The 24527-nt window shown below is 46.7% G+C and overlaps 1 protein-coding gene across 4 annotated transcripts in view; it reads left to right on the plus strand.

Annotated features, from left to right (window-relative positions):
* MLXIP (MLX interacting protein) overlaps positions 1-24527 on the plus strand; it is a 1607115-nt gene that overhangs the window by 529084 nt on the left and 1053504 nt on the right. For all 4 annotated transcript variants that reach the window (XR_013602573.1, XM_078667550.1, XM_078667551.1 and 1 more), the window contains one exon: positions 5362-5403. Coding sequence is in view for 3 of the 4 variants with exons in the window: in XM_078667550.1 (XP_078523676.1) it covers positions 5362-5403 (42 nt within the window). In the remaining variant the exon portion in view is untranslated. The remainder of the gene's footprint in view (positions 1-5361; positions 5404-24527) is intronic.

Genomic DNA, 24527 nt, shown 5'->3' on the forward strand with positions numbered 1-24527 from the left:
TTGAATATACCTATGGTGGTTCCCACTCCATCGATGTCGGTGATCTTTGAAACACTTCACCAACGCACGCCATTGAAACCTTTGCTCCACAAATTGTTCCTCACTCCAGCTGCTGAAAAGTCTGCACCCTCCAGGCTCCGGTAGAAATACTGCCCTCCAGAGCAAGATCCGCTCTTTCTGCACGCTGACCCTTCATCTGTCTCAGTGGTGATATTAGCTGCACGTAAATCTCACACCATGTCTCCATCTGCTACTTCTCCCCCGGATAATGAGAGCAAAAGGTTGGACTCGTCAGCTTCAAGGTCTTCAACACGGCGGCTACCTCCATGAAAGTGGCCAGCACCACAGCTCTCCCAGGGAAATACGATCAAGCCTTGTGGGTTTCCATCCTTCACTTTGCGGATCACCTTCCAAAAGAACCCTGGGAAGATTTTCTGGAAATCGTCCAGGAGGGAGACATGGTCTCTAACCAAGTCATCAGTGTGGCGGCTGATTCCTCGATTTTAGCCACCCACAGTTACTATCAATGGATCTCTTTACGCAGACCTGCATGGCTCCGACTAACATCACTGAAGCCTGACGCTCAGCTCCTTCTTCAGAACTTACCCTTTCCCGTTCCACTCTCTTCTGCTCGCACACCGATGATGAAATAGCGAGAATGAAGATGGAGATGGATACTTTGAAAGCAATAAACTAGAAAAATCGAAAGAACCACGATGTTCGTTCTGAACCTACCACCGTCATTTCCCTTCGCAGAGGGATCAAACCCCTTAATGGCAGTCCGGGAGATCACAACAGTATCAAAGGACCTACCAGCCTCAGCACAAGCAGCAGAGGGTATGTGCTACACAGCAATCTAACCAAGGGGGCTGACAGCCTACGGCATCAAAACCCTGAATCCTCTCTTCCCCATCTTCCGTTACCCACTTCGGTATGGAGAAGCATGACAAATTACCTGGCAGAGTGGCAACGCATAACATCAGATGCCCGGGACTTGAATATTGTCAAAAATGGCTATTGTCTCAGATGCATTGCCTCACCACCATCCATTCCACCAAGGTCATCCACGTCTCGCCTCAACCTTCTACCGGAGGAAGTCAACACTCTGTGTTACAAGAAAGCAGTGGAATCTGTCTCTTGAAACCATTGAGGACAGGGTATTTACTGCAGGTACTTCCTCATGCCGAAGAAGGGCAAGCAAGAGTTCAGGCTCATTGTCAACCTCTGAATCACAAACAAATAGATCCAAAAGGAAAAGCTCAGGATGCTGGTGTTACATCAAATATACCCTCAACTTCAACTGGGAGACTGGCTTTGTTCAGATGACCTGCACAACGCTTATTTTCATATTCCCATCGTAAAGTCGCATTGGAAATTCCTCAGGTTCACTGTGGGACAGAACCACTACAAATATGCGGTTCATTGTTTGGCCTCAAGTCATCACTCAGGACATTTTCCAAATGTATTGCTGTGGTGGCAGCACATCTACGAAAACACAGGATCTTTGTCTATCCTTATCTGGAAGATTAGCTGATCAAGGTGTCCTCCTTCCCAGAAGCAATCTTCTTCATTGGTTGGGTCATCACGTCAATTTTCAAACAGGTCCACGTCAACACCAGTCCAGATGCTGCACTACTTCAGAGCTACCATTGACACACCACAGGAAAACTGTTTACTTTGGAGATACAACATTTGTCCATTCTCCAGAAGTGTCACATCCTCCAGCGGCTAGCCCATCCAAGAGTCTGCATAATTGCCTCGCTCCTCGGCTCAATGGCTTCTTGGGTATTTCTGACTTCCAATGTTCGCCTCAACATGCACCCTCTCCAGGAGTGCTTGGAGGATCAGTGGAAATAGTTCTCAGAGAACTGGAAGATCAAGATTACCCTATCCACTTATGCCGTCGGATCACTCCAGTGGAGGTGTTCCCCGAAACATCTCCTATGGGGTATGCCTTCTTACCAGCAGATCATTGTGACGGATGCCTCTCTGCCCAGGTGGGATGCCCACATGGGTCACCTGCAGATACAAGGAATATGGTCTTCAAGGGAAAAGACATACCATATCCTCCTCAAACTCCATGCAGTTCACCTGGCACTCAAGGTGTTTCATCCTTTGTTCACGACCAACACCCTGCTTGTTCAGACGGACAATACAACCACCATTTACTACATGAACAAGCAGGGGGACCACGTGTAAGCACTAGTTTCCATAGAAAAATATTTTTTTCATTTGCCAATAACTTTGGTGTCATTTGAGAAATCCTCACAAAATTGTCAAAACTAGTGTGCCATTCACTTCAGCTGGTGTATTGAAAATTTCGGGATGATGCCTCAAGCTGGGTCCAAGAAAAAGGGGGTGCCAAAATGCGTTTCTCTCATGTTAATTCCCTTAGGACTTTTAGACACGGCTACTGCCCGAACTGCTGAAAGGCATTACAACAAATTTGGCAAAAAGGTAGAGGTTGGTCCAGGCAAGTGCCTTTTTGTTATTTGGTGTAAGTGGGTGTGTCAGTAGCTATAGTGGTGAGTGGCTATGTGAGTGGCTGTATAGATGAGTGAATGGTTGTGAGAGTGCTGTGCGAGTGTCCACGGTCCAGAGCCCTGTCAACAGAAGATCAAACAATCTGGCACTGAGGGTTTTGATGCTGTAAGAAGGTAGTATGCTTCTAGCATGGCTACCCCACTTTTTGCTTGGTGTCAATGTGTTTATGACTTGTCTGACTGGAATCCAGCTACCCAGGACTCCAGGCTCTGTGCTTCTTCCCTCAATTTAACATGGTGAGTACTCAGGTACACTCCAGATTGGCTACTGGTGTACCCCTGTAAGTCCCTATAAGCTGTCTGTATGCTTGACTCATTGAGTCCATTGGACTCGCATTTTGTCCTATGCCGATGACACCCAGGTTGCTCTGCGGTTGAAATCTCATCTTTCGTTCTCCGACAACTTTTTCCATCTCTTGCCTCCTGAAAGATTCATTATTCTACTCTGGCAAAATAGAATTACTCATATTCAGCAATTCTTTCAGTCCCTGGTCTTCTGCATGGTGGCTTGCTGGTTTGGGTCCTGCACCATAATCTACTTTGACACTAACCTGTCTGCACCACCCAAGTTAACAAATCTTGCTGCTCCTGCTACTACTATTTCCGAATCATTCAGATAATCCCATCCTATCTTGGTGTAAACTGTTGCAGTGTTCAAAGTCACTATCATCTTGAGGTTCAACGATGCCAACACAATCTATTTCGGCTTTGCCAAATATATCATGGCCAAGACTGCACATGGTCCAAAATTCCGGTGCTTGACTTCTGCCCAACATTTCTGGTCATGTTTTGGGATCTGCCGGTTTTCGTGCCCCCCACTGGGTCTCTCTTGAAAAAACACATGCCTATTCATCATTCTTTTTATACCATAGGGCATAATACAGCGGTGGGACCTCAAATCTTGCCCAGGTTCACAAATGTCTTAAAACTTATCTTTTCACCAGTGAATCACAGTCCCTACCACTAGGTAGTCATCCTTCCTACAGGCTAACAGTGCACCCTTTAAAAATATAAAATTATTATCACATTCACCAGCCTGATTAATTCCAACCTGCTCTCCATTGATGATATTTTCCTTTCAATACTTTGCAATGTAGCTTGAAGCTATAGGACCTTCCCCTCCATCTTTTCAGCTTCTTGTAAACAAGAAATCCTTCTTCCTATTTTTGTCCTCTTTCAGTGGCATGGTATTCCACAATAGCTTCTCCTTACTGACCAGCCCGTAGACCCTCAGATGGTCCACCAACAAACATGAGAGCAAGGCCTTCAGAATTTGGAGCTACATCAATGCCCCAGAACAATTGTAATCATTGCTTAATGAAAACACACTGGGACATCCTGTCAGACCATGCGTCTTTGCCACAATCCCCAGTATGAGTGAGAGTCACACTGCCAGATCTGGGACGCTGAATTAACTTAAACTCTCTGGATTGCCACTCTTCCGCCATCTGCTATTCCATGCTCTCCAGGGTTAGTCACAAGCCAGGCAGCTTTCTCCAGGCCTTGGTAGTGCCATCTTAATCCATCTTCATAGTGCGTGGGAGGCGTTGACTCTTTTGGGGGCAGAGTGGCAACTTGACACTTTAAAGAATGGTTTCTGAGAGTGCCTTTGCTCTTTCTCCAAGATCCACCTTCTCAGAAACCACACTAATATGTGTCACTCGTTTCAAGGACCTTGTTGCCAAGGTCGGCTTCAGAGCCAAAGAGAGTAATGCCCCCCCAAGTCCCCCAATACCCCTGCGCCCCACCCATGAAGTAAGCCCTGCTTCCGTCAGCTGTACATTTAACCAACATATGGATAAATTGTTTATTTTCAGAATTATTCAAAATTATTGATTGCGTTGGTACCTAAAAGATGATTGGCTGGTTGGGTGCATTTCATTTAAATATGATGAAGTCATGCTTAAAAAATTGGTTGTATTCCATACCGGATTTGAAATGTAATTGCATAAACTAATCGTTTTTATTTAGTGAAAATTGTCAGTTAAGCACAGTAAAAATTAACTAGTATGCACCAGAAATGGTGTTTATTCTGCATTAATTTCCAGATAAAACGTGTTTCTGCACGGAAAACTGTATTCTGATGCCTTCAAGGGATTCAAGACCATTTTTGTTACTTTGAACACAATTTAACAATGAAAATTGACAGGTGATTGCTCCTACACCTTTTTCTCCATCTACCTGCCTGTCTCTGATATGTGAACATTTACTTGGACATGGCTGTAGGTGTAGTGTGAGCCGAGCACAAGTTTTTGTTTAATTTCCCAAAGCCTATGGGGTCATCTGATGGACATCTAAATCAGGGATATACATCTTTGGTTTATGACTTGTTTTCAGGATAACCAACTACTGAATAACCATTAATTGCCAATTTCTGATTTTCAGGATATTCACTTGAGATTTATTATACCTTGCTCTCACGTAGATATGCTAAGAAACTAGCACAAATATCGCTAAAATGGACCTTTAGTACTGAATAGCTTGTACTGGACTTCTAAGTTCCTCCGAGGTGTTGCATCCTCATAGACGAGAATGAGCTTCATACCATTTTTTGACTAAAAATACCAGATTTTTCTGGGTTTCTCCCATCAAATACAGGATTGAGGTTTGCATACTCAAAACGGTATAGACAGGCTTACTATTCTAGGTTGGTGTGGTAGCATTGGAGGGAGGGACACCACCACAGGGGAGTGTAGTCTATGGGGCCACCAGCACATATGGGAATAAAATGCTATTTAGTGACATAGAACAATATAATGTATTTGGCGGGGAGATACTTCTATAATCCTCAACTCTTTCATTTGTTTTGTTCTTACAGTTGCAAAAACACAAAGATGAAGACCTTTCTAGCTTGGTCAGAGTAAGTACTATTGTTATATTTTTTTAATCCTCTTTATTGGTTTATGATGAGTAAATACAAAAGTCTTCAGATAAAGTGCATATTGTCATTTCACGTGTTGCAGTTGGCAAATCTGGGACATTGTTTCCCAATAGGTGTCTAATTAACAGAACCAGATAATCTACAATAAGATTATTTGTAACGGAGTTCAACATACTAAAACAAAGGGTGTAGGTGAGCGATTATATTCCATATAAGAGTTTGTGAAGTAGGGCATCCACCCGCTCGTAAATACAATGGAGGGTCAGTGACTTGGAGACGCTGTCAGCATCAAAACCCACAAAATGCAATGTCTGTACAAAGAGACATAAATACATCAATGGCAAATCACCGGGTCCGGATGGCCTGCCTGCCGAATTTTTTAAAACTTGTTCGGACGCACTGATCCCGGAGCTGCTTAAAATGTATAATGACGCGATAGACCCCTGCCGACCCCGCTTTTGATGCCAGGTAAAATCATTGCATACTGCATACTTCAACTCTGCTGGTGAGGTGGATGTGAATAAGCCAAGCTGATAATAATTTTAAAACCGATTTTAAATTGAATTGCAAATTTAAAAACTTTTAAAACTGTATTATAATTGAGTACGAATTGTAATACATATACCCTTTGTGCTTAAACGCTTTCCTACGGCGCAGCCAGGGGCTTAGGACTCTAAAGAACTCAGTGCTCTGTGATACAGCCTGCCCGCCCCGGTCCGACTCGGTATCCAATACCGTTGAGCGGAGGGTGGGACAGGTACGAGCCTGAGAGACACACTTCCTGCATCCTGCTGCAGACTCGAGCGGTTAGCGCTCTAGCCTTTATGCAATAGGGGCTATTTAGGCGGCAAGGAGGTGAGGCAGATTGCGGTAAGGCTGACAGTGGCAGTGTCTGCCGACCCCGCTTTTGATGCCAGGTAAAATCATTGCATACTGCATACTTCAACTCTGCTGGTGAGGTGGATGTGAATAAGCCAAGCTGATAATAATTTTAAAACCGATTTTAAATTGAATTGCAAATTTAACAACGTTTAAAACTGTATTATAATTGAGTACGAATTGTAATACATATACCCTTTGTGCTTAAACGCTTTCCTACGGCGCAGCCAGGGGCTTAGGACTCTAAAGAACTCAGTGCTCTGTGATACAGCCTGCCCGCCCCGGTCCGACTCGGTATCCAATACCGTTGAGCGGAGGGCGGGACAGGTACGAGCCTGAGAGACACACTTCCTGCTTCCTGCTGCAGACTCGAGCGGTTAGCGCTCTAGCCTTTATGCAATAGGGGCTATTTAGGCGGCGAGGAGGTGAGGCAGATTGCGGTAAGGCTGACAGTGGCAGTGTCTGCCGACCCCGCTTTTGATGCCAGGTAAACTCATTGCATACTGCATACTTCAACTCTGCTGGTGAGGTGGATGTGAATAAGCCAAGCTGATAATAATTTTAAAACCGATTTTAAATTGAATTGCAAATTTAAAAACGTTTAAAACTGTATTATAATTGAGTACGAATTGTAATACATATACCCTTTGTGCTTAAACGCTTTCCTACGGCGCAGCCAGGGGCTTAGGACTCTAAAGAACTCAGTGCTCTGTGATACAGCCTGCCCGCCCCGGTCCGACTCGGTATCCAATACCGTTGAGCGGAGGGCGGGACAGGTACGAGCCTGAGAGACACACTTCCTGCTTCCTGCTGCAGACTCGAGCGGTTAGCGCTCTAGCCTTTATGCAATAGGGGCTATTTAGCAACTCGTCGGAAGAAGCGCGCAGCGGTTGCGCGCAGGGGTGCGCCTTTAGACGCGCCGAAGACAAGCCAAAGACCTGCCCGTCTGCGCCCGTCCGCGTCAGAACGGGCTAGGGGCTATGGCGGGTCCTGCTATTCCATCGCAGGACTTTACCCCAGGAAAGCTAACATACTCCTCTAAGGTATTGCGTAGCCTAAATACTCAACTTCTATTAGGTGCAAACTGTAACGCTCACCTAGAGGCTGAGGGCCCTTTTTCATGCCGCCTTTGTCACACTCAATTCTTAAATACACTGACAAAGACTAACCTTACACATTGTTCCAATTCTATGATATCCACGTCAACACTAGTCACTGATGTCCCTCTACTGGGGAGGAAAAATCTCTTATGTAATATTAGGTCCCTCTCGAAACACACCGCTGAGGTCTGGGAAATTATCTCTTCCAAACAACCTGAGGTGTGCTATCTCACGGAAACGTGGCTCAAACCGCATTGCACTCCGACCATAACTCTTGCTATTCCTTGCAATTATAAAATACTGAGATTAGACCGCTCTCTGAAAACTGGTGGGGGGATTGCTGTTGTATACAAAGAAGAGCTGAGAGTTACGATTTTAGAGGAACTCAGCTCCCCTGACATTGAACTTCTGGTCTTTAAAATACGGACATCCCCCAAAGACAACTATAGAGGCGCTCTAGTTTATCGGCCACCTGGTCCTTACAAGAATTTTACTAACAACTTAGTTGAACTACTCGCTCCACATATTAATAATGACAGTGAGTTTACATTAGTCGGAGATTTTAATGTCCACAGTGAGAAACCAGACTGCAACGAGGCACAATCTTTAATAACAGACCTATCATCCTTAGGTTTGATATTGAGGAATAGTGGACCTACCCATCAGGCAGGTCATACTTTAGACCTAATCTTCTCCAATGTCCAGCCTGTTTTGTGCCCGCCTGCTACTCAGGTGAGTTGGACTGACCATTTCATTGTGGAATTCATTACTCCCTTTCAGGCCCCCAACCTTTTATACCCCAGCACCTTACCTTGCATCCGTAGACAGTGGCATAAAGTCACCAACTCTACTTTTAAAGACAATTTTAATCCCCCTGTCCTACGACCTTCGGATGATATTGAAACTGCTCTCAAGAAATTTGAAGGCGAAACCAGGAAAGTTATAGATAAAATTGCCCCACTAAAGTCTTTTAAACCCAGGCCAGCTAAAAAGCAAGAAGTTTGGTTCTCCGATCATTTAAGAACTCTCAAAATAGGGGCTAGGAAATTAGAAAAAAGATGGAGAACATCCCATCTCTTAGAGGATAAGAATAAATACTGGAGCGCATTATCCTCCTACCACAAAGCGATACGCTTTGCGCGGAAAGCACATATTGCATCTCAAATACAAGAGGCAGGAAACTCCCCCAGGGTTCTTTTCCAAATATTGCAAACATTCGCGAAACCCACAGCATGCGAAGCCCCTGACATGTCATCCCAACAGCTGTGTGATGAAATTTCCTGTTTCTTCACAAATAAAATCAACAAAATCTATAATATGTACAAATCAGGCTTCATTGACTAATAGAGCACCCCCCCTTAATCTCACAGAATTTATATCTGATGCACACTCTCTGGACATCTTTCCCCCTATTTTGTTTCAAGAAACGTCTAACTTTATAAAACAGATTAAAAGTGGGAGTCCAGAGGATGCTATTCCTGCTAGATTAATGCCTGCATTGGATGAACAACTATGCCCAATGATCACTGAATTAGTTAATCTTTCACTCATCTCAGGCACTGTCCCTAAGGAATGGAAGCGAGCTCTTGTCAGACCCATAAGGAAAAACACCGCCTTACCATGGTCTGACCTGACAAATCTAAGACCTATTTCCCTGTTACCATTCTTGGGAAAAATTATAGAAAAACATGTCAATCGCCACCTATCCGGACACATTGAACTAGTAAAAGCGCTGGATGAATCCCAATCAGGATTCCGCCCCAAATACAGTACAGAATCCACCTTACTGTCTGTTACTGATGATCTCCACGCCTACCAGGACAAGGGCCTCTGTCATCTTGGTTCTATTAGATCTATCGGCAGCGTTCGACACCGTGTCTCATACCATCTTGACTCAACGGTTGTCGAACGCTGGCATTAAGAACAAAGCCCTTGACTGGTTAAAGAGTTTCCTAGCTGACCGCACCCAGAGAGTCACCATGGGTGCATATTGCTCTGCGGAAATAGAGATTTCCAAGGGGGTGCCACAGGGCTCTTGTTTGAGCCCCACTCTTTTTAATATCTATGTGGAACCCCTGGCAGGAGTACTACGTAGATACGGCTTTGTTCCCGTATCATACGCAGATGACACGCAGCTCCTTTTCCCCTTCAAAACTCTTTCCACTGAGGTTAGGAACTCCTTCTCTTCAGGCATGAAAGAAGTGGCAAAATGGATGTCTACCAACTATCTCCAATGTAACGTCAGCAAAACAGAGATCATGTTATTTGGGGAGGCTAAAATACTATGGACTCCGGAATGGTGGCCACTAGAACTAGGAGCAGCCCCTGAACCTAAGCAGGTCGTGAAGAATTTGGGAATTCGGCTTGATCACGACCTGTCATTAAAACAACATACCAGCTATATTTCAGGGATATGCTTCCACACCATCGGTCTGCTCCGCAAGGTCTTCCCGCTCCTACCCGACTCAGTAAGGAAAACCCTTGTTCAAGCACTGATCCTTAGTCGGATCGATTACTGTAACGGTTTGTTACTTTCTGCCAACGAAGGAGTGCTGGATAAGCTACAAGTCATTCAGAACACGGCAGCCCGCCTTGTTCTGAATGCCCCCCGAGAACTGCTTCCAAGCCCCTCCTTAAACAATTACATTGGCTTCCAATCCGACAAAGGGCAAAATTTAAAATATGCTGCCTGATCCATAAGTGCTTGAATGGACAGGGGCCGATCTATCTTGAGCGGAGATTTATTCCTTATGTTCCAGCACGATCCCTCAGATCAAGTAACAATCTCCTCCTCGTGGTCCCCCATGTCAAAAAGGTCAGACACGGAGGTAGAGCCTTGTCTACCACTGGTCCCAAGCTATGGAACAGACTACCCCTGGCTTTAAGACAATGCAAAGAGCACCTAATATTCCGTAAACTCCTAAAAACTGTTCTGTTTAAAAATGAAATCTAAACTCCATCATCATATCATGTGTGCTGATTTACCGGTCAAAAAGCGCAGAGATACTCCTTTCGGAGTGGATTCAAGCGCTATATAAACCTATAAATAAATAAATAAATAGAAGACTCGACACTCCCAGCTACGCTTAATGAGGCCAACCTGGTATCACTTCTGAAACCCGGCAGGGACGAAACGAGCATGGGCTCCTACAGGCCTTTGGCTATGTTGAACACCGACTACAAAATTTTCACCTCTGTGCTAGCCCGACGCCTAGCCATAGAGGTCCCAACCTTGGTCCATGCTGACCAAAATGGTTTCGTACCGGCGAGGAGCACCTCACGTAATATTCGCCGTCTCTGCCGTATACAAGAGGCCGCCGTGTCGCACTGGCCGAGATCGGGCTGTCTGGTCCTGGACCTCGAGAAGGCCTTTGACTCTGTGGAGTGGCCCTATCTGGGGGCGGTGCTGGACAGATTTCGCCTGGGAGACGCATACACGGAAATGGTCGAACAAATCTATCAACGGCCCAGTGTCAGAGTGCGAACGGGCGGGTTACCCTCGGAGGCGGTTCGGGTGCGCAGAGGCACCCGACAGGGATGCCCCATGTCGCCCCTTCTCTTCTCTCTGGCTATTGAGCCCCTGGCAGCGCTGTTGCGGGCAAGGGGGGCGGGATGGGGAATCCCGCTAGCTGATGGTGTACATATAGTTTCGCTGTATGCGGACGACTTGCTTCTGTACGTGCGAGACCTTACTGTCGTACCGGACGAACTGTCGGAAATTTTCCAGACATTCGAAACCGTGTCGGGGCGAAAGGTCAATTGGGCAAAGTCCGGAGTGTATTCATTCAGCCCGGACACGCAGGAATGCGACATGAGACTCGGAGGTGTAGGGCTTACTTGGTATCCTACCACCTTTAAATACCTTGGAGTGCACATATACAGGGACGCGGAGAACATACTGGAGGGTAACCTGGTGCGCGCTATATCCTCTTTACGTGCCCAGATGGCATTCTGGAAGACACTGCCTCTAAACGTTCCCAGTAGGATTGCAGTATCCAAAATGATAGCCTTGCCTAGGCTGCTCTATCACTTCGCCAACATCCCGCTATATGTCCCCGCAAAAATATTCCGAGACCTGGAATCGATGGTCCGCAACCTGATCTGGAATACCGGGCGCCCCCGAGTGGCTCTGACGAAACTCTACTCCCCAACTGCGGAGGGTGGGCTGGCAGTCCCTAATATGGAGCTGTACTATCTGGCAGCACAGCTGCAATGGGTGACACACTGGCTGAGCGGCACGCACCTAGATGACACGGCCACCGCCAACTACACATGGACGCACACACAAGTATGCACATTTTTCCATCCCTTGACTAAGGGACCCCGCCCACTGCCCCTACATGTAGCTGTGGCCCACAAATGTTTCCTCCGCAGCCTGAAACTGACCCGGGAAGTTAGGCCCTATGCCCCCGCGCTTCCCCTGTTGGGCACACCCAGGAGAGGCGGAACAGTGACACCGCGCATTCTAGAGAGCTGGACTGCGGCTGGAGTGGAGACTATGGGCGACCTTTATGCGGATGGGGCCATGCTCCCATTCGAGGAACTGGCGGAGGGCACGGGTCTGCCGGCGGGGCAGTTCCTGCTCCATGCGTCTATACTGAGGGCATACACGGACTCCTGGGGAGATGTTCGGGAAGAACCGCAGATGCACCACGTAATGCAGTACCTACATGTCATGGGCAACGGTTCCCACATCATCCGCTGGCTGGCACAGGCCCTCCTCCTGCACACACAACGGTCCACACAACCGATACGGGACAAATGGGCGGCCCACCGAGGGAGGGATTGGACGGATAAGGAGTGGACCATGATCCTAGCCTGACCCATGAATATCCCGCGCAACTCCCGCTTCCGAACCATTCAATTTTACATATTGCACCAGGCGTACTTATCACCAGACAGAATCAACAGATACTTCATGATCAACACCGCTACCTGTCCCAGATGCGACCTGCTAGGCGCGGACATTTTGCACATGCTCTGGCATTGCCCCTCTCTAGCCACATATTGGGGGGAGGTGACGTCTCTCCTGACACGCAGTACTGGCCCAGGGCTGCCACACACTTGGGAGGCTTGCATTCTAGGATTATATAAAAGGAATAAGCTAAATAAGACGCAGGCCAGGTTCTGGGACCTAGGCCTCATCACAGCCAAGCGGTTACTCACCAAACACTGGAAACAGAGAGAGCCACTGATTCCTAAATACTGGTATGCTTCCTTAACTAATTGGGCTAGGGCAGAAAGCGTGGCATTACATCGGGAGGAGATAGCGGGCTTAAGGCAGTTCCCAATCGCGCAACTCTGGGATGGTATCGTGAGATCCCTCCAGAAAGAGGGCGCGACCAAGGGATTTGTGTAGGGATCGCCACAAGCGGGGCGACGCAGATGGGATGGATGGGGAGACGTCAGGAACACAGACAGTGTTTCCCCCTCGCGACATTCACACACTCTCGGCGCTGGAGATGTGGTGCTTACAGGCCAGTGGGGACTGCCTCCCCCCCAGCCGCCCTGACAACTGACAGATGCACACACCACACATCAGACACGCTGGCCGGAGGACCGGACAGCTAACCACATGAAGGCACATCAACACGAGACCTGTTACAATATCTTCCTGGCCCCCCTTCACGGCATCGCTCCCTTAGGTACACTCTCCCTCCCCACCCCCCCTCCCACATAGCCCCCCCTGTTTACCTGTTCTGGATTCTTGTCTCCCGTACATAGTCCCCCTTTTTTCCTCTTACACATCATCCAGGAGGCACACTCGGACACCAGACCAGACACGAGTACTGACGTGGGCCGTGTCTCCCCAACTAACAGATAGGCTAAAACAGTTATCCATATGCAACGTCACACAATGCAGGGATACTCCGTGGGGTTCTGCCGTCCTTAATGGATGGAGTAACTCGCGACAAGGATGGGCCACACACGTGTATCAGGTACCTCTACCCTATTGACACGCAGCTAAAGTCTATCCGTGATTTTTATGGGTTTCAGTACAGTGGATGCTGAAATGTTATTTGGTGACACGGCCGACAATGTGGGACACACCGATGAGAATCGTCCAGTTCACAGAGTTACAATGTTTTCTTAAAACTAATAAAATAAGACGTCCTTTAAAGGCATAATTTAAATATGAGCACCTTTACCGCGAAGGATACCGTTAATGACCTGTATGTCATGGTTATAGATGTGGGAATGTATACTTGTCTCTTGCACCTCTCTATCCTTAAAATACAACGTAATGTTGCGGCCGGCCCTAAGGGTTGTAGGCTACGCTATGTGTATTGCTCTGTGGATTATTAATAAACGTCTTACAAAAAAAAAAGAGAGACATAAATACATAGATACTGGGTATATCGTGGTTCAAACTGTCTGTGTAATGAATTAGAGGTAAAACGAAGCTATCATGACCTGCAAAGATCGTAGTGGACCAGCGTCATAATTAATTACATGTACATAGAGATTCATGGAGCTTGGGATCATCGTTTGCCACATCTCAACATGTGAATTATGCTATCCCAATGTTGAGTTATTGGTTGATTACTAATTCCTCTGAATTCTTTATTTATTTGAAACTCATTTTTTTTGAAGATTTCGATTCAACAACTCCCACATACCTGGGAAACTCTAACGAAAAAACTTCATGCAGAACGGGCTATTGTCAATACAATACGTGCTGGCATTGTCATGGGTGCAGTCTCCGGCTATCACTCCACCCTAAAAGTCTAACATTCAAATCCTGTGCAGCATTCTCCCCCTGGTTTCCCCCCCTCACTATTTCCCAACCGCTCCGGGCTCGCGGCCACCGGTAGTCCCCATCAATCTATGTCTGTAGTTGCCCTCCAGGGGCCCCACACTTTTGCAAATTTTCTGAGATTGCCCCTAGACTGGTACACTAGACGTTTGACCTTTGTGCACCAATCCATGTTATTTTCAGCACCTCAGAAGCCCTGCGACTTACCCCCTGTCAAAATCACTGAATCTTAAGGCAGCCCCAGAATGTGTGTAATAGTGTCCCCCTCTGCCCATTTCCCCCAAGCATAAGTCAGAATCATTCCTGTATTTTGCCCTCTGTGTAGGAAGCTGGCTTTGTATATACTATACCAAAGAGAGGTATAGTATGCACAGAGTCCACGAGATCCCCAGAGGTATAGCAGATACTAAATTAGATAATCACTAACCGCTCTCTTTGTGGTGGTGTAGGTGAGCAATTAGGCTTATTAGGAGGGTGTGTTAAGCATTTATTGTATTCTCTCAATCAAGGCTTATGGCACACACTCAACGATAGACTCCAGACAAATTAGATATGTATAAAAAGGTATACTTTTTTTAAACATATTTTTATTGCAGTGCTGCACTGTTATCAAGGGACATATTCATAAAATAATTCTTAGTCTGCTCATAGGGTATTCATTGGTGACCCACTTGTGGGACACCCCCGCGCCGCACGGCCACCAGCTGCTGCGTGTGCCCCCCTGCTGTGCCCTCTGCCTCGCTGCCAGCCGCGCTGCCGGCCGACCCTGCTCTCGTTGCTCTGTCCTGTTTTTAAAATCATTTGTGCTTGTTTTTTTCCCTCGTTGTTTTTGCCCGTATTAGTGTTTTTTGTCCAGCATGTGTGCTTGTATTTCATAGTTCTGCCCGTGTTAGCGTGTTTTTTGATTCTCATTTGTGCTTGTTCTCCTCGTAGTCGCTGCCCGCTCTCCTTCGTGTTTCCCGCCTCCCTCGCCGCCCCCCGCTTCCCGCCACCACCGCCGACCCCGCCCCTTTTTTCCTTCTGTTCCCTCCCCGCTCCCGCCTCCCAGCTGCTCCGCCCACCCGCGCACTTCGCCTTAAATGGCGACCGTGCGAACGCGCAGCGTTGACGCGCAGCGGGCGCGCCGATTGTGCGCTGAAGGCGCGCCAAAGGTAAGCCCGTCTGCGCCCGTCCGCGACCGGATCGCGACCAGCGCCTGGACCCCTGGCCCCCACCGACGGAAGCCGACCCGACGAACCTACAACGCCGCCGATCTCATCGCACTCAACACCGGCCGCATCCCAGGATGTCATCGAGCCGCCCCGAAGCACACCCACGGACCCTTCAGCTGCCACGCCTGCAAGTTCACCTGCATCCGGACTCACCCTGCACCAGCACTCGCCAAGCCGAACATCAGCAGCAACCACCTCAAGTGCATCCTGCTCAACACCCGCTCCGTCCACAGACACGCCGTAGAACTCTGGAACCTCCTCAACACCACCGCCCCTGACGTTGCCTTCCTCACCGAGACCTGGATGAACGCCTCCTCAGCCCCAGACATCGCCATCGCCATCCCGGAGGGCTACAAGATCATCCGGAGGGACCGCACCGCCAACCTGACGGGAGGAGGCATTGCCATCATCCACAGAGACACCATCCGCATCACGACCAACACCGACGACACCCTAACCACCGCTGAACACCTGCACTTCCAGATCCACACCAACCCGAAGACCACCCTCAGAGGCACCCTGATCTACCGACCCCCGGGTCCACGCACACGATTCAGCGAGGACATCGCCGACTTCGTCAGCCTGCATGCCCTCCCCTCCGCCGACTACATCCTCCTGGGGGACCTCAACTTCCACCTGGAGAACAACAGCGACCGCAACACCATCAGCCTGCTCGACAACCTCGCCAACCTCGGACTCAAGCAACTGGTGACCACCCCCACCCACCTCGCCGGACACACACTCGACGCCGTCTTCTCATCCAGCAAAGACGTCACCTTCAGCCACGCAACAGGACTCCACTGGACGGACCACAGCTGCGTCCACTTCAGCTTCAAAAGAACGACGATCCACCACCACCAGCAACAGGTTGCCCGAAGAAGCTGGAACAAGATCACAGCCGACCAGCTCACCGCTTCCCTGAGCCAGCACCCCCCCGCCAGCTCAGCGAACCCCAGCCAGGCCGCCGACAACCTCACGAAGTGGATCAACAACGGCGCGGACGAACTCGCCCCTCTGAGAACCCCGCCCAGCAGACCCTGCAGCAGAAAAACACCATGGTTCACCGACGAACTCAAGAGCTCCAAGAAGAACTGTCGAGCCCTCGAGAAAGTCTGGAGAAGGGAACCAACGACGGACAACATGACCACCCTCAAGCTCGCCACCCGGAAACACCACCAACTGATCCGCGCCACCAAGAAAAATACATACAAGGACCGGCTGGACAACAACGCACACAACTGCAAGGAACTCTTCAACATCGTGAAAGAGCTCTCCAACCCCAACGCCGGAAACAATGACATCACCCCGTCGCAAGACCTCTGCAACTCCCTCGCGTCCTACTTCCACAACAAGATCGCGGACATACACAACAGCTTCAGCAACCAACCAAAGCAAGCCACAACCGCAACAACGCCACCCACCACCACCCTCCGCACCTGGACTCCGATCAGCACCGAAGACACCATCCGCACAATGAACTCCATCCATTCCGGATCTCCGACTGACCCCTGCCCTCACCACGTCTTCAACAAGGCCGACGCTGTCATCGCACCCCACCTGCGGGACATCATCAACACCTCCTTCGACACCGCCACCTTCCCTGAGAGCTGGAAGCACGCCGAACTCAGCGCTCTTCTCAAGAAACCCACAGCAGACCCCACCGACCTCAAGAACTACCGTCCCATCTCGCTCCTCCCGTTCCCGGCCAAAGTCATCGAGAAGACCGTCAACAAACAGCTGGCCGCCTTCCTCGAGACGAATGGATCCCTCGACCCCTCACAGTCTGGCTTCCGAGCGAACCACAGCACCGAGACCGCCCTCATCGCTGCCACCGATGACATACGAACTCTGATGGACAACGGAGAAACAGCAGCCCTCATCCTCCTGGACCTCTCCGCGGCTTTCGACACTGTCTGCCACCGCACCCTAGTACAGCGCCTCGGCAACATCGGAATCCAGGACAAGGCACTGGAATGGATCACCTCCTTCCTCGGCGGAAGAACACAGAGAGTCCGCCTACCACCGTACAAGTCAGAGGCCACCAAAGTCATCTGCGGCGTCCCTCAAGGATCCTCACTGAGCCCCACCCTCTTCAACGTCTACATGAGCCCCCTCGCGGCCATCGCACGCCAACACAACCTCAACATAATCTCCTACGCCGACGACACCCAGCTGATCCTCTCCCTGACCAACGACCCCGCCACCGCCAGAGCCAACCTGCACGAAGGGATGAGAGAGGTAGCCGAATGGATGACGACCAGCCGCCTGAAACTGAACTCGGACAAGACGGAGGTCCTCATCCTGGGCTCCTCGCCCTCCGCCTGGGACGACTCCTGGTGGCCCCCCGCCCTGGGCACCGCACCCAAACCGACGGACCACGCACGCAACCTGGGCTTCATCCTGGACTCCTCCCTCTCCATGACCAGACAAGTAAACGCCGTCTCCTCGTCTTGCTTCAACATCCTGCGCATGCTACGTAAGATCTTCCGGTGGATCCCCACCGAGACGAGGAAGACGGTCACCCAGGCCCTCGTCACCAGCCGACTGGACTACGGCAACGCCCTCTACGCCGGAACCACCGCCAAGCTCCAGAAGAGACTCCAGCGGATCCAGAACGCCTCGGCCAGACTCATCCTCGACATCCCCAGACGCAGCCACATCTCCGGACACCTGAGAGATCTGCATTGGCTCCCGGTCAACAAGAGAATCACCTTCCGTCTCCTCACCCACGCGCACAAAGCCCTACACGACCAAGGCCCGAGCTACCTCAACAACCGGATCAACTTCTACACCCCCAAGCGCCTCCTCCGATCAACCAGCCACGCCCTCGCCGCCGTCCCCCGCATCCGAAGAGCGACAACAGGAGGAAGGTCCTTCTCCTACCTGGCCGCCAAGACCTGGAACTCACTCCCAACCGACCTGCGCCTGACCCAAGACCACCTCTCCTTCAGGAAGAAGCTCAAGACCTGGCTGTTCGAGCAGTAACGGCACCCCCCCCCCCCCAACCCAGCGCCTTGAGACCCTACGGGTGAGTAGCGCGCTCTATAAATGACCTGATTGATTGATTGATAGGGTATTCCTTGGTGTAACATCATGGCAGTCTATTTGAGCGCCCGTGCTCTCGCTTCATAGTCACATCAATGGGCATATATTCAATGCATGTTACTCAGAAGTCTTTCACACCCAAGAGAAATATGTGCAGCAATATTTGGTTACAATTAGAATAAAAAAATTAATTAACAGAAAAGAAAAAAGGAACAGAAAACTTTTGGCAGCAACTAGCAACAAAACTCCATCTCATAATTAACATGTATCTACTCTTCTAGGGCAGGCTATCAAACAGCCATTATTATTAATCAGGCAAACAGAGTGGGACTCTTCACTACTCTCCAATGAAGGTCATTGCTATGTGTGGGGGTTAGAACCATTTGCAAGTGCCGTGCTTGGTGCAGGGGTGGTATGATGTGAACAGCTGTGTTGCATGCTCATCCCTCTCATTCATATCATCTGGTAACTGAAGTCCTTCTAAAAATGTGCCCCCGGTCCTCTAGATCCTGCTCTGCGTTCTCCTCTGTGCGTACTGCTTGCAGTTGACCCTCCTCTGCCATCCCCCACTCTTGCATGTCTGTCCTCCATCTGTCCAACTTTGAGCGGAGTGTTGGGTCCAGTGTATGGGAATATGCCGTTTCGCCAGGACTAGCCCTAGGAGTGCAAATTTGTGCCTTATGCCTGTTCACTTTTTCTGATGAATACACCTGCCAGTGAATTCCTCACCTTGTGAATATCCCCCGCTGCCATCAGCATTCGGAAATGTTTTGTAGCTCTCCACGCTGACGAGGACGACGTCACAGAAGCATGGCTTCGCTTGCGACTCTGCTGACGTCACCGGAGCCATAAGAGAGCCTCGTCGGCGTGATGACGTCAGTTCCCTTTTTTCCGCGCCGTCGACGCTAATGGTTTTTCTTGAACTCTCCGTAGTTTCATTATAACAATTCCTCCCTGAGCACTACAGTATAAAATCAATCAAACATGAATATAAACTAGTTCCACAATACAAGTTTAGTTAAGGTGCAGACAATTCAGTAAAACAAAAATATTTAATTATTAGTTCAAAAGAGAATCCTTGTTCAGTCCAAAAGAATCTTCAGTTTCAATAAAGATCTTCTCAAGGTCCAAAAGAATCCACAATGTCATAAAGGTCTTCTCAATATGTGTGAAAGTACAATTCCAGGATATAACTGTGGTCATCAAAAAGCGCAGCCAACACGTGTTTCGTCATGCAATTTCTAGTGCATCATGACTTCATCAGGGCTGCCACCCAAAATCAATAATATAAAAAACATAATTTTTTTTATCTCATATACATTAATGTAATATAAATTACTCCAAATTCTAACCTTAACCCAAAATCAGGTCAGAAAGCAAGCAGGGGATGAAAGTCCCAACACACCCGACGTGAAAGTTAGTAAACGAGAAGAAAGTTAGATAATAATATATAGTGCAAACAACACCCTTATGGAACCCAAGATTCTAGGTACTCTAAACTGAAATCACCTTAAACACCATAGTTCAGTTGCAGCCATATAACCGTCTGTCTGTATATTTAAATGAACCAAAGTTCTGTAAAGAAAGAAACAGGTTGTCTATAAAGAATATAGTTCTCACTAGGTTCACTAAAGTAAAGCCAAGATAAAGTCAATGCTCTGTCACCTGGGACTCCAATTCTAACAGTCCTACTCATCTATCTTCTAGTCTTGTATGGTTGAATCGACTCGATAAACATGATTATAGATATTATTTCAAAATCCATGACACTTCATTAATTCTAATTCCATTCTCAACCTCCACATATTAGTGGTAACATAACATTCTCCAATAAAATAGTCACACTATTGTACTAAGGCTCACCTGAAAGAAAACGCTTCTCACTATTATTCTTATATTATTGGAATCGTCATTCCATCATCACTCAGTACTTATGAGTCCCTTATATCTATTACAGTCATGCAAGAAAAATGGACAATAGCCCCTAAGTTAGGTCCTCATATCGATAGCACCTAATCATTCTCCAAACTCCACGAGTTTACCTAACTAAAGGTCTTAATCGCATTGAGTAACCAGGCTCACCTCGAAAGAAATCTCAATATAAATCACTTGATAGTCAGTTATCTGACTCTGTACGCCCTCAATGTATACAGGTCTCGAATTCATAATTATGTTCCTGTAAGTGTACCCCCTAATATCAGTATAACACCCATGGGTACCGTTACAATCAACATACCCTATTTCAATACTAAATCTCACCTCGGTACGGTAGAGTCTTCTTAGTCAAATTATTACTGGGATCCACGAGTACATGTTCTATAAAGAAGATGTCAGGTAGAAAAACTGTAAACAACCATTCCTGTATTCCCACTGATTTATCAGTAAACTATCTTAGTTAAGAGTATAATGGGCTATCGTTTACCAACTCCCGTTGTAACATCGCCGCACAAAGTCCAAGTTTCACCGAGCGTACAGTTCAGGCGCCATATTGCCCTTGCTTAAATCCACAAACCGCTGCATGGGTGCCATCTTAAAATGTGTTTAAAGACGCTCCCATCATACGAAATACTCGTAAAATCTTGTAGATAAACATCAACAAATCAATAATATGTACACTTTTATTTTAATGTTCTTATTAAATAAATTTGTATTGAAGCCCAATATCTCGTAACACATTCTAATCACCCCGAAGTTACAACCGCCTGTCTACTTGCACCGTACTTCGGTAATATTTGTTTCAATCTAACATATTGAGGGTCACCGCTCATTTCTTCTCATAATAATCACACCTCTAATTGGGAAAAGAATATGTATAACTAATTTAAAATAAAAGTTGAAACTCTATCCACCCCACCTTAAGGCGGTATCGAACCAAGAACCTTGCCATCTGCAGGTAGAAAAATAGTCAGCACTCCACATGCTCCTATACCTAGGAATGATGCTCCCGTCATACTGGGTAAACACCCTTCAAATCATCGGAACTAAAATGTATTTCCAAATACCATGTTTCTTGACCATTGTTCATTCAACAATAATTTATATATAATCAATTATGTATTTTTCAACTATACTAATTCATATTAAGTGCAGACATAACAGGGAAGAGTTCCCGATTTCCGTGCATATAGGTTAATTAACTCTTGAGATCCTAGTAGGAATAGCTAAAACCTGATTTACGTGCTTAGCCCCACAAATTGAACATCCCCAAATGTCCATTGATAGTAGATAAAACTAAATATCATCGCTCCCTATCAATCTACAGTGTCCTCAAAGCGAATGTAGTAAGAGCCCCAGATACCCAATCTTCAGGGACTCTTGAGATCCTAGTAGGCATAGCTAAAGCCCGATTTACGGGCTTAGCCCCACAAATTGAACATCCTCAAATGTCCATTAATAGTAGATAAAACTAAATATCATCGCTCACTATCAATCTATAGTATCCTCAAAGTGAAAATAGTCAGAGCCCCTGATACCCAATCTTCAGGGACTCTGATATTTCTTTACATAAATTATAAAGTAACGTAGGACATCAATTCAAAAAACCATCACCAAAGGGAAAGTTGGAGAGAGTGTAAGGGGGATAGGAAGAATAGTCCAAAATTATCATAACACAGCATTTTTCAGGAGTTCAATACAGTTAGACTCTTATTGGCATAAGCTTAAAAACAATCACAATAATCCTATTTGTGAATTATCTATTCACTAACAGCAGATCATCCATGAAAGTAACTCACATTCCTGATTCACAGTATACAAACAACAATTAAACATCTTATTGTCCTAAAAATATTGTAATTCTGGGTCATAATTCAACCCCCGTTCCACTGCTTTCGATTTAATTATCCACATTGCTTCAGTACGTCTCAGTTTAAGCATCCTATTGCCACCTCTCCTATCCATTTTCACATGTTCAATTCCATGGTAGCTAAATTTGTGCTTCTCATGATCTTCACAGTTCTGAACCAAATGTGCTGAAATTGGGTACCTAGTATCTCCATTCTTCTATGCTCGGAAGTGTTCAGCCAGCCTATCTCTTAATCGCCTGATCGTACTCCCTACATATATTTTGTTACAGGTACATACATTAATATATACAACAAAAGTAGTCTCACAGTTAATGAATGTTTTAATTGTAAACAATCCTGTCTCATTATAGTTAAACGACTTAATCTTCTTGATGGCCCACCTACATGAGCTGCGCATCTTCCGCAGCAGTAGAAGCCTCTAAGTTGGTTACCTAGCTAATTCTCATTTTGAACAGGTCTAGGGTAACTCGGACTCACAATGTTAGATAATGTAACTCCTTTCCTAAAAGTAATACTAGGTTTATCAGTAAGAAATGGCACAATATCTTTATCGTTCCTTAGGAGATGCCAATATTTATCAAGTATACCATATAATTTATGGCTGCCTATTCCAAAATTAGCAATTACTCTTATTTTGTCCAACTGTGCCTCAAGGGGGTTGAATTATGACCCAGAATTACAGTATTTTTTAGGACAATAAGATGTTTAATTGTAGTTTGTATACTGCGAATCAGGAATGGGAGTTACTTTCATGGATGATCTGCTGTTAGTGAATAGATAATTCACAAATATGATTATTGTGATTGTTTTTAAGCTGATGCCAATAAGAGTCGAACTGTATTGAACCCCTGAAAAATGTTGTGTTATGATAATTTTGGACTATTCTTCCTATCCCCCTTACCCTCTCCCCAACTTTCCCTTTGGTGATATTTTTTTCTATTGATGTCCTATGTTACATTATAATTTATGTAAAGAAATATCAGAGTCCCTGAAGATTGGGTATCAGGGGCTCTGACTATATTTACTTTGAGGATACTATAGATTGACAGTGAGCGATGATATTTAGTTTTATCTACTATTAATGGACATTTGAGGATGTTCAATTTGTGGGGCTAAGCCTGTAAATTGGGCTTTAGCTATGCCTATTAGGATCTCAAGAGTCCCTGAAGATTGGGTATCAGGGGCTCTGACTACATTCACTTTGAGGACACTTTAGATTGATAGGGAGCGATGATATTTAGTTTTATCTACTATCAATGGACGTTTGACGATGTTCAATTTGTGGGGCTAAGCACGTAACTCGGGCTTTAGCTATTCCTACTAGGATCTCAAGAGTTAATTAACCTATATGCACGGAAATCGGGAACTCCTACCTGTTGTGTATGCACTTTATATAAATTAGTCTTGTTAAAAAATACATAATTGATTATATATAAATTATTGTCGAATCGACAATGGTCAAGAAACATGGTATTTAGAAATACATTTTAGTTCTGATGACTTGAAGGGTGTTTACCGAGTATGACAGGAGCATCATTCCTAGGTATAGGAGCATGTGGAGTGCCGACTATTTTTCTACCTGCAGATGGCAAGGTTCTTGGTTCGATACCGCCTTAAAGTGGGGTGGATACAGTTTCGATTTTTATTTTAAATTAGATGGCTTTCAGGAGTTCTGCACTGCTAGAGGTTTGGAGATCAATACTTCAAAAAAAAATTTATGATCTTCAACCCACCAAGAACCTCATGCCCAAACCCAAGCTTTGGGGCGACAACGCTAGAAAGGGTAAATACCTTTGACTACCTGGGGGTCACGTTAAATGAAAATTTGACATGGGGACCCCAGCAGATTAAGTCACAACTTAAACTGGCCCAACTTTCAGGCGGAATCCTTAGGCTATCCAACAAGTCCACTATTAAACCTGTGGGACCACCACTGGAGGTGTACAAAACACAAGCGAGGGGCGCCATTATGTATGGGGGAGAACTTTGGGGTTTCTGTAATAGGCCTGAAATTAGTAAAACTGAGAATACATTTCTAAGAGGGCTTTTGGCTCTACCGCTCAGTTCCCCATTGCTCCCCTTAAGGCTAGACCTGGGAATTAGACCTATTGATGAGGAGCTAGCCCTAAAACCCCTGAGATTCTGGCGTAGGCTCTGGGTCACCCCAGAGCTGATACACTACAGAGAGGAACTTAAAGAAATATTGACTGCTACAGGTTCAGGAAATATTCCTTGGCTCGCCTATATAAAAAAAAGAATTTATTAGGCTAGAGATCCCAGATCTATGGCTAGACCCAGAGGATGG

The sequence above is a fragment of the Lissotriton helveticus genome, chromosome 11 (assembly GCF_964261635.1).
Source record: "Lissotriton helveticus chromosome 11, aLisHel1.1, whole genome shotgun sequence".
Classification (NCBI taxonomy): Eukaryota; Metazoa; Chordata; class Amphibia; order Caudata; family Salamandridae; genus Lissotriton; species Lissotriton helveticus.